Source organism: Pinus tabuliformis, chromosome 4_1 (genome assembly GCF_031772625.1).
Source record: "Pinus tabuliformis cultivar Carrire ecotype Pingquan chromosome 4_1, CPIR1, whole genome shotgun sequence".
In the NCBI taxonomy this organism is placed as follows: domain Eukaryota; kingdom Viridiplantae; phylum Streptophyta; class Pinopsida; order Pinales; family Pinaceae; genus Pinus; species Pinus tabuliformis.
Window position 1 is genome coordinate 385446116 of NC_142303.1, and position 12037 is coordinate 385458152.

The window sequence follows — 12037 nt, forward strand, 5'->3', positions numbered from 1 at the left end:
GGTTTTAATTTCCTTATACAGATTTTCAAATGTCTAAATATAATTTTAACCATTAATTAAATATGTTTAATTAAAAAATTTTATTACAAATCTTATTACAGTGAAAAATAATTTCGTTTAAAAAAAAATCAATTTGGTTTAAAAAACTCATTCCAAATCTTATTACAAGATCCAATAATCAAATCTTATAACAAGAAAGAGTAATCTCATTTTACAAAGAGTTTTCAATCTGGTTTTAAAATCTAGTCTTAAATCTCATAGCAAGATAGAATCATCTCATTTTTAAGGCAATTTTCAATTTAATTTTTCAGGTTTCCAATTCTCACTTGTTTGATTTTAAATATTATGAAGAATAATCTCATTACAAGGAATAATCTCATTTTAGGGGCAGTTTTCAATTTAGTTTCCATTTTAACTTTTCATTTTCCAATTCCCATTAATGTGATTTTAACTATTATGAAGAATAATCTCATTTTGCTTGGCCGTTTTTTATTTATTTTCCATTTTCGATGTAACTTGTGGTTTCCAAATCCCCTTAATTTGATTATAGCTATTAATCAAACATGGCTCTTTAGAAATCTCTATCACAGGGAAAAAAAAACTCTATTACAGGGAAAAAAATATCTCATTTTATCAACAGTTTTAAATTGTTTCACATCACAAGGTAGAATAATCTCCTCAAAATTGATCCATGTAATCATATGTATTTGATGATAGTTACTCTTTCTTCAAGCGAAGATATACATGGAGCTTAAACATAAACTTAGATACTCTATACATGACATTTAGTATATTTGAGGGAAACAGCCCTATGGTTGATGCACTCTGGCATTTTCATTTATTCAATACTCTGATACTTTGATGCGAAGTCCTTTAGGAGCCACAACCCTGGGAAATTTCAAAATTTCATCTCCCCCGACCTCCTCCCATCTGTCAATAATAAAATTTATACCGAAGAGACGAGAGTTACCAGATTTATCAAATGGGCATTATGAGATAACAATAATAAATGCTGTAGAATAGATTATTACCTGTAGCGAGTGACAAAATGGTGGAGAAACATGGATATCTGAACTAAACCCAATTCCTTGCTTGGGCACAGCCTCCTTCCTCCTCCGAAAGCGGTGAAATACATGACGGAGTCACCGTTCTTCTCCTGAATAGAGCTATACACATTAGCCCTGTGTGACTACTCTATATCATTGGATTTAAATGCAACAACTACATACGCACCTGCCATCGCCATGGGTTAAATGCGGAGAAGTCAGGATAGAGAAAATTATCGTCATGGGCTTCTGTCATGTAAACATAAATTTTCCATCCTTTGGGAATCATGAAACCTTTCATTTCCATATCTGGAGTTGTTTTTCTCAAAACCCCATTTACAACAGTTGCAAGTCTTAGCGTTTCATATATCAGCTGCAATCAATGAAAGCTTCTTAAGAAACAACGAGGTAAGCAATCAAAATCTGTTAATCAAATTTCAGTGAAGGTATTTTTCACTAAAAAATTTTAAGGATTTAAACATGAGGTTTATTTATAATATTTTGGATTACTATTTTGATTTGAAAAATTATTCAAATAGCATTTCATATATTACTTGTCTAAAAAAAATTAAGAGAATCAGTGTGTATATTTTGCAGGTCTGCGGCAATAGAATCAGAAAAATATTTGGCAATAGAATCAGAAAAACATTTCATTTTGGAATGTGATGCATTCAAAGACATCAGAGAAAAATTATGGCAATATATAAAGTTATGGTAATATGTTAGCACGGGTTTCTTTGCATTGGCATTGTCTTTTTGGCAAGGAGATTGTTGGAAGGTTGGATCAGCTCATCATCAATTTGAATAAGAAAAAGACTGAATTACAAAAAGCTAAAAATAAAAAACTAATAGTACCATAAACTATTTTTAATCTCTTGGAGATTAAAATATCAATTCATTTCTTGCTAACACAGATAAAAGTTTTTGACTAACAAAAAAGAAAAAACTAAAATGTATATATTATATTTAAGCAAAGGCATTTTTTAAAAATTTAAATATTATACCTAACAAAAAAAACTTTTAAACCAAATGAAAGAATATAATATATCCTAACAAAATAGTCTAGTATCAAATTTTGCCCCCTAAAACCCCTCTGGAAACAAATCTGGTTTATGATGATTCACATACACTCTGAGTAAACTTCATAGACTTGTAGTCATCCCAATTGACAGTTTCGCCCGGATTTTTTCTCCTCTGAATTGCTAGGTGTTCTTCCTGCAAGCAGACAGTCAGGTTTATGTATATATTCAGAACAAAAGCCTTAGATCTGAGAGATATGGACATATTTATATTTATATTATATTAAACTCACTCTAAGCTCTCGGAGAGCCTCGGGACTGTCATGGAGATACTTGACAGCCATCATGGTTGTGGTGGAAACTGTTTCGTAGCCAACATTGATAATAGATATTAGTAAATCGAAGATTTGTTCATCTGTGAGCTTGAAATTAGCAGATGCGCCATCTGCTTCTTCTTCTTTGTCATTGAGAAGCATTGCAATCATATCATTATAAGTGTCCATGGAAGCCCTCCTTTCCTTGAGCACTTCTCTCAACATTCTCAGGATATTTTCCCTTGCCTGCACATAATGAGCAGTACGGGTGATTGATTATTCTTCAAGTTTCCAGAAAATCCACCTAAAACGTTCACCACTAATGCATATTCTAGTTTAGGGTTCACAGCATTTGCCAAACTCTGGTGTGTACAAACGCATTACTGGTTTTTGGGGGTGATTTACATACCTGGAAACCGCGTTTGTAGCTGGTACCAGGAAGATTTATAGTTATGGAAATGGTTCCTTCCACGAGTTTACAGAATTTTGACAAAAATGCCTCTGCCTTCGGACCAGACTTTATACTCATTACCTGCTGTAAAGACAAAAGCAAAACCATTTGCAGCCACCGAATCATGGATAGTTATTATTATTTATTGGACATTATTGTATTTCTTGGCCATCTTTATTACAGATTCCTAAATTTGATGGGGAAGAACTAGGTTAACAATTATTTTTACTCTCTTTTTCTCCTGGTCCTTGGGATTTCATTATTTTATTTCTAGGCGATCTTCACTACGGATTCCTAAATTTGATAGCCAAAACAGAGCCTTCATTGCTTCGTTCATTGTCTGCTCTTGAGTTTTATCTGTGGAAGACCGAATTCTTGAGTTTTATCTGTGGAAGACCGAATTTGAAGGGCGAGGTCATGATATTCTATCGTCTGCAACTTCATTGACAAAACAAAACTGAACAGAGAATCAATATGCAAAAGAGCGGGCCGGCCTTTTTGAAAATATTTGAAATGACCGCGGGAGATAAAGATGTGTGATTTTTCCGGTTGATGAAGCTCTGAAGAAATTCGAATGTGGTTGCTGAAATATAGATGAGCGCTGAATTTTGGGCGCTTAAATTCAAATTTGAATTTGAATTCAAATGGGCTCATTATTTGAATAACATTAATGCACTGATTACTATCAGTGCATCGGAGCGCACTACTTGCATTGATTACGCTGAACCTTGGGCAACTCGGGCAGGAACACCGGCGCTGGAGGCGGGCAGGAACACGCATCGCGGGAACTGGGTGAGGAGAGATGGATGCATGGATGCATGCCATGATCAATGATCCCGGTGACGTCAAGCTCTTGTCAGGTGAGTGTAAGGACGGAGTATTAACTTTTCTATAGAGGTGGATTTAGGCATCGCCAAACAAACAATTTACTTCACACCTGCCCATTCAATGCACCAGTTGCCAGTTATTTTAGGTTGACACACAAAAATCTAGAAGGTCGTGGGTTTCGGTGAAAGTCCTTGATATATATAGCATTAATGTTAAAAGGAAGAAGAGGGTATTATACTTTAAAAAGCATGTGGCATTCTTCACTTGAGATTTCGTCTCTAATTTGAAAGATATTAGGGATACGTTTATAGCAATGGGAAAGGACTGACATTCCTTCACTTGAGATTCTGTCTCTAATCACTGGTTAAATTTATCGCTTGTTAAATTTGAAAGATATTAGGGATAAGTTAATTGCAATTGGAAAGGAGGTTGATAAATAGAATTTATTTCATTATCAGTAGATGTTTTCAGATTTTACATCAGATTTTTTTTTTATATTTTTTAAATAATTATGTTAATTGTTAAAGTAGTAATAATAGGAAAAGCAAATTGGGTTATGAAGAATGGAGAATATTGAGTTTTTATTTTATTTTTTGACTTTTTAGAGGGAATTTCCATTTGGTCCACTTCATTGTTTTCTTCCTCATAGCACAACCTTCGTGTTGCCTTTTTCCCCTCGCATTCCTCTTCAACCTTAGATAATTTCACTATCTTCAGGTCCAATCATGGTCGCTCCCAAACATCCATGTCTCGTTCGCCCTGTGTATCATCCCTATTATCCTACCATATTCTCCTCCTTATTCATTTCCTTCACCCTTTGGCCTAAACGCTACAACTGTCAGACCATTTTACTCCCCTCCCTCAACCACATTTACTCCATTTTGTTAGTTTCCTTGTGGTTTGAATGTACTTCCTTCTTTGGCAAAAGAAGTTGTAGACTATAGGATTTTCATGATGAATGCATAAAATGCATGTCTACCCCGCCTTGCCTCCCTGTGATCAAGTTGGACTCTATTACCGAAATGGAAGAGAATCCACCCCAGTTGAAAGATTTGCTAGTAGGTGGGTCTCCTTTCCAACCCTTAGGGGTTAGGTTTATAAAAAATTCCACCTTGTTCTTGGCTACTCGCCCCGTTGTTTTGTCATGGCGAAAGGTTGGCTTTCTTGGGCCACACCCTCCTGAACATAAACTCAAGCCCTTCGAGAAAAGAACTAATTTTTAGGTTACCAAACCCTCTTTATGAAGAACTATAAAGTAGATTTTGATGCCAAAGAAAAAAATCTTGAAACACTATCTATTTGGGTGAGATTACCAGGGTTGCCACTTCACCTTTAGATTGGAGACATCTTTCTTGAAATTGGGAATTTGCTATGGTTTTTTATGAGGCTGATCCAAGATCTTTTACTTATAAATGCATTAGAATTACATGAAACAAAGCTTATAAATCATGAAACTAAAAGCACATAAAACAATGCAAAAATAACACGATAAATATGAAACCATGAAACAAATATTTGATTACAGAGTTCGTCCAATTTGGAATATGTCTTTGGGCCCTTCTCAATAGCAGGGAGGCCTTCTTTCATTAAGTGGCATAAAAAGAGATAAAAGTACAAGCAACATTCATTTACAATCCTTATACCTCCAAGCTAGAAGATGGACAAAGAATGGAGAGCTCGGCTTAAAAAACAGAGAGTACCACTGAAATCCTCATGAAAAATCGTGTAAAAACACCTATCCGAAGACCCAATTCGTATAATCAAGCCTTTTGCACCTTTTCAGAAGCTCCCTACTACTCAATGTAAGGTCCTGACTTGCTACTAGGTCAGGGTCTGCTGCATTCAATAGCTTTTGAACTAATCTGCCTATCCCCTCTGCCTTTCTCCGACACGGATGGTCCTTTATGTAAGTTGGTGGCAAAATTCCCCAATACCTGGGTAGTTCCAAACAAACGATAAAGTTTAGCAAGCGAGCATTTTCCAACATAGGTTCTCGGGGCCCTGAATGGTATGTTGCAACAACTCTTACAAACATAGAAAAACCCCTTTAACTGCGCATTGAACTCGACGACCTTTTACTATCGGTGTTTCCCCACAATCAGTGTACAGACCAACCCATAACTCAAGTGGCTTGCGATATAGTGAACCCGCCGGGAGTATAAAACATAGCATATAAAATATCGGGTCTGGAAACCCCATCGTAAATCGCAATCGGAAGTTTCATTGAGTAACATATATACGGGTGTGGTGCTTGTGCGATATGCGATTGCGATATTGCAATCACAACCTGATCTTGCCGGAGGCCTATTATAGACTGATGCACCTTGCGATGTGCGATTGCGATTCGTCGCATCGAAACCCTGACTGTCAAGGGCCTATTCTTTCACCTTCTTCTTTTGCGATGGACGTTTGTGATTTGATTGCACCGCAACCTTGGGATGGTTTTCCTTAAGACACGACCTCTACTTCCTGCGATATGTGATATGTGGGACCAATGGTAGTCTGCCACTTGGCTCTTTCCCATTCGCTGAGAGTGTCTGCCACGTTATCTACTCCTGCCACCTGGACAATTCAAACATAAAAATTGACTTGCTCTAACTTCTTCATATGAACTCAGATTTGAGTGTCATTTGCACTGTTGGAACCAGGATAACGAGCACTTCGATCAGATGCTAAGTTTATCCAAATTCTTCCACTCTAAGTTTTGAGCCTTTTACCATGCCACTGGTACTTCTTTAAAGATCCACTTGGATCAGAGGGAAACTTCAATTTCAAACTTCTGGCTACATGGCCATGGCCAAAATTATTGTGGGGTTCAATCTCTCGTGTGGTCTAATGGACAACATAACCTTCAAATGGGGGAACATCTTATATTCACATTTGTTGCATTACAAATGATTTTCCCTTCAAATGTGGGAAATGTCCATAATAAAGGAATCTTGGAGTAGATTATGCTTCCATGAAACCAAAAACCATGTGGGAAAGGAAGTCAACTGCTAGAGACAACTTAGAATATTCTCATATTTAACCCTTGGCAACTAAATATAATCTAGAACCAATTCAGGACTACCTCATTGTTCTTGGACCTTTGGAAACTCTTCCTTCTTTAGACATGAAAGATGTGCATCTAGCACCTGGCTCTTTGGCTCATTCCACAGATCATGTCTTATCATATATTATGGGACCTGCTCCAACATATTCTTCAGACTGTGGTGGTAAGAAGCAACCTCCTCTTGAGGGTATGATTGATCCCCCCCCCCCAACCAAACTCTGGTTCATTTTTCTTTTTCTAGGAATCTTATTCCTGGAATTATGCACCCATTGACGCCAGTTGATTGCTTGGAATATCTAGGTTTTCCCCCCTCCCTTTCCTCTTATCCTTCTTCTCTACCCCTGACACCTTCCCCTCCCCTCTCTAGCCTCCTTTCCCCTTCTAGCCCCCATCGCCTTGGACCCTTATGATCGGCCTCTCAAATTGATCCCCATGAATCGCATTCCTATAATCTTTGTTCCCTCAACTATGAGGACTCTTCATCATCTATTAACTTTTCACTAGACCCTCTCATGGCGTCTGAAGAAAATGGTGGTATCAAGCCATTTGACCTCTCCCCCGACAAGCCATACTCCTGGGGGGAATAAAGCCTGCACATCTTAGGCTCAATAAAAATTAACCAAAGAAATTTGTGGAAAAAATATAAATTTATCAGTAAGGCCCTTAGAGTGTCAATCCACATCAAGGGTGCTAAATGAGAATCGTATCCCTCAATTTCAGGGGTTTGGCCAATCTTTCCTCAAAATTGACCATCAAGAGACCAAATGATCTCCATCAACCCTTTATCCTCTTACTAAAGGAAACAATGTCAAAACGGATCATGCTCAGGATACTCTTTTGAGTGTCCTTCCTATTTGGTCCTTCCTTACTGATGATGTCACATGGCGCTTCAAAGGTTTTCTCACTAGATGGAGAACCTTTTAACTCTAGGTTTTAAACTATTGGTCCATTCCTTCTAGCTTCATCATAGACCCCCACTCCCATGATCTTGATATATATTTTCTTCTATAAAGCATCTTCAAGCCCTATAGTGATCACAAATACTTTTAGGCCTCAATTCTACAATAGATCCATTTTCAAGGAAGAAGACCGATTATTGAAAGGGTCTTGAATTTCTCTCTAGGGGCTAATGAAGTTTAGTGAACTAAATACATTCATGATCCACTAACTAAATATTTTATTATTGTTTTGGAGTAAGTGGGCCTTGTGGGTGTTCAACTAGAAAAATGTAGAAATTATGTGTAGATTTGTAACTGCTTATGAAATTTTAATCTAAATAACAAGACACAAACCTACTCTACTGCTTTGCAGAATTCAACTCAAAATATAGAAATCAAATTATAAAAATGCAATAGAAACCATTAAACATACACACTCATTTATCTAGGGGACAGAAACTACTCAAAACACCTCCTATATATATATATATTGCATTAATCAAAGAATAGATATGTATTGCATATGCTTGCTCAAGCATGAGCACAAACTACAAGTGAATAGCCTATCTCTCTTGTTATAGAAATTTTTGTGCCTTACAGCATAGAGCATGAAATGTCAATAATCTAAGGGGTCCAAAGTCCCTAAACAAGTTGTTCTTACCCTTAGAGGAACAAGGTCAACAAACCACAGCACTGCAAATCAGTTCTCCACTGAAAAACACTCAAAAATAGGTCAGTTTTGGATCATTGCAGCTGCTCCACTAGGCATCTGCGCTGCATAGCAGGTACAACAAAGGCTACCTGCGTTGCATAGCAAGTAGAACAAAGGCTACCTGCGTTGGGCGTACTTGGACATGTGGAGGAATCTTTTTCTCAAAGTGCCAGTGCCCAGGAAGCTTCTAAAAAGACACTTGATGATAAGATTCGCCTAATGATGAGTTAAGAGCTTCTAAAACTCCAAGTGGAAGACAGAAACTCCGAGTGAAGAACTGAAGAACAACTGGAGTTGAAGAGGACAACAAGTCACACATCAAGCTGACTTATCTTCACTCCAAAACTCTATATAAGGATCTCATCCCATGGGATCTGGAGGCCGGAATTTAGTGCAAAGAATTGCTGTTGGTTTACAGTTGTGAGCATTGGGTGATTTCTTGAGGGAGGTGAAGAAGAGATTTCTCTCCGTCGGGAAGGTGATGCTGGATTGGACCTCTCATGGTTGTATCACCGCCTGAACCTTACTTCCATATATTAATAAAGCATTTGAGGTTCTTCTATTCGCATGTGTTTCAATGATGTATTGTCTTACTTGCGTATTTGATTTATGCTAATCCTTGAATCAGTTATGCATGCATGCTTCTTGTAGTCTCCTTTCTTTGTCTTGTTTGCAGGATCTCGTGTAGCTGGGCCCGTGAAAAGACTTGGAGCTGGGAGCAAGCGGCAATCAAAGGAGATTGGATCGACCATTTGCGCAAGACATCGGTAAGTGGATCTCTTCCTTTTATCTCTTGCATGTCATAAAGAAGAAACTTTAGATAGCTTTGCTTTCAGCTGTTGTTAAGGAACTGTCACCCTTAGAGTGGGTTAGGGTCATTCCGAGTTGGATACTTTCCCCCACAACTGACTGGCGACTCCGCTGGGGATCGTGTCTTGTTGGTAGCTTGTGTTTATTGCTATTCATTTCTTAAACGAAAGAGTACCGAATCGAACTGCATGCGAGTCCTTCGAATGCAAAGTAGAGGGCAGCTACTCTAGCCCAGTGCTGGGCCTGTTTATGATTTGAAGAGCAGATCCACGAGGACTCTTTTTAGCTCTTTGTGATAGTGTTCATCTTCCTTTAATCATCCTCTAGTGTATACTTGACTGACAGCCTCTGATTTGGCCAAAAACCGCTCATTTTTGAGCAAACTGTGACCCGGAATCTGAGAGAGACGTGACTTGTCTCATCAGTGCAGCTGCCACAAAGGCTACCTGCACTGCAACGCAGGTCCCGAAGGGGCTACCTGCGCTGCATCTCAGATCCACAGTGCAACACCTGCGCTGATCCAGTTTTGCCTTGTGCAACTTGGATTCTCCACTGTCTGTTGCCCAGTTTTCAGTATTGTTTTTGCAGCCAGTTGTCAACCTGTATACCCAGCTGAAACCACTTCTCTTTGCCTTCATTCCACCTCAGTTGTATGAAGAAACCGTGATTGTTCTTATGGTATTTCTTGCTGTCATTCACAGTTTCCCATAGCGAAAGTGAACTAGTCTTGCTATGACCTCTTGAATCTAGACCTGTGAGAAAGTGTCGTTGTGATTCTAAGAGTTAGTTTATTGCTGTTCATAGCTGCTTGAGCATTTGCTTTCGTTATATGGTTCGAATTTCAGTATTTCTTGTGTTGAAACGAGTGAATCTTAAGGTGTTCTTTTGATTACTGGACAAAAACTTGTTTTCTTTCACTTGAAATTGAATTCGAAATTATACAACAGCTTTCTTTTTGTAATACATCAACATTAAGGAAGAAGAAAAGAAATATTTGCATTGTGCATGTGCATTTTGACAGTTTGCATGTCGATTTAGGAAAAGTGCATCAGTGTGTGCTCTATGATCTGTTTGAAAAGATGATGTCTTTCTTTTCCTTCAGTAGTTAAGGTTTTCATAAGTTGAAAGAATTGAAAAAGCTTGCTTATCATTCTTAGACTGCATTTAGGAGTTGTGTCATACATCACGTGGTGATCCGTAAAGGCAAACTGCTAAGCAAGATCAACCTAAAAAGAACTGAATTTATCTAACAACGCTTTGAAACATAACGAAACACAGTAGAGGTCTAGGTAGAGACGTGAACCGGCATCGTTAAACATAGTGACTGTTGATCTCTACGAAGGTGGGTGATTCCTCCTGAGGGACGATAGCACTAATACGGACTTGTGCCCCCGCGTACCGTCGCGTATATTGGGGGACCCCTATAGGAACAAAGCCTTTATCCATAGGAAGCCGTGTCGGCCGCCCTACTGATCGCGATGCAGTGAACACAGCATTCACGAAGATCGACCACTCGTACCGTAAAACGTATTCTGTGGTTTCGCGAAAGGTTTGGCACACCCTTGCCTAGAACTCCAGAGTAGTTTCTTTTGGCCTTTTTCAAACTCTATAACTGAAAAAGTCCATCCGAGCATTTGTCACTTCGGGCTCGTTAATACATCGAAGGAGACTAGAGTCATCTTTAGCTTTTTCTCGACTCTTAAAACATGAAAAAGCAAGTTTTGTCTTAAAAGCGTCTAAAATTAATTCAATTCGAAAACACATTTTACCTTGTGCATTGTTGGTTGATCAAGTAATCCGCAATCGTGGAAGAAAGTCAATCGATGAACTGTCGTTCGCGGAGGAACACGAGACAAACGTCTTTGTCCCCGGAATCGAAAACAACCCGGGCAAAGCGACCTCGTTCAACTGGTTCCAAATCTCCTGTCAAAGTTAGAACAAGTGTTCCAACGACATCTGAGGTTCCAGTTACTCCAAACATTTCTGGAAACCCTGCCCCTATTGAAGAAGTTCAACAGCCCCAGAAGGACAGTAACACTGATCCTAGTCTGAAAGCAAATACTTGTGTTACTGAATCAGGTCCATCAGTGATCGGTTCAGAGAGTCTTGCTCCTCAAACAACTGTCGCTGTCGAAACAAACCCTTCTTCGGCACCAGAGATATTCTACGGACCTGACGGTCTTCCTCTTCCACCCGGTCTGATCGCAATAGAAGAGATTGTAGAAGATCTGCAAGCAACTACTCCAACACATTTTGGAGCAGGGATCATTCTACTTCCTACTGCATCAGAAGCTAGCCTATCACCCAGAGAAGTTCCTGAAGAATCACTAGGCAATCTACTGGATAGACTCAAAATGTCTGAACAACCGTCGACATCTAGGACTGTGCCAAATGACACAGCGACCGCAGAACTCCCTGGGGTCATTCCGACAATGTTCGCCAGCACACCATCTGTCCCTAACTCTCAACAGCGGGGGTCCCTTCGGGGGCCATGACGACAGTATGGTCTGTTCCTGTTTATTCTCCCGGGATAATACCCGGTAACTCCTATGTTGGAACTCAACAGATTGATCCTTTTGGAAATCCGTTGGGGCAATCCGGTCCTCGAGGTGTAATAAATCCTCTCGATTCCGGACCACCACCATATGGGGGGCAATATGCTTTCTCATTACCCCCTCCGGGAGGTTACCCATACGGGAGTTCACAACCATACTCAGGTTATACTGGAATAACTACAAGTGGTTGGATACCTATGCCATCCCAGCAACCAAGAGTTGTGTATTCTATGCAACAACAGATGCTTGTGACGAACATCCCGACGACACCAGCAATTGTGACTGTGTCGCAAGTTCAAACGATACCTGTTA

General features: G+C 39.1%; 1 protein-coding gene across 1 annotated transcript; it reads right to left on the reverse strand.

The window, feature by feature from the left end:
* Nucleotides 1–842: 842 nt before the first annotated feature.
* On the reverse strand, nt 843–11815 carry LOC149175905 (cytochrome P450 85A1-like). Its single transcript, XM_089421281.1, has 7 exons — nt 11682–11815; nt 2789–2942; nt 2359–2625; nt 2175–2261; nt 1234–1419; nt 1032–1156; nt 843–930 (listed from the first exon to the last, which is right to left on the reverse strand). Exons 1-7 carry the CDS (start codon nt 11813–11815, stop codon nt 843–845), a joined length of 1041 nt encoding a protein of 346 aa, XP_089277407.1.
* Nucleotides 11816–12037: the final 222 nt, after the last annotated feature.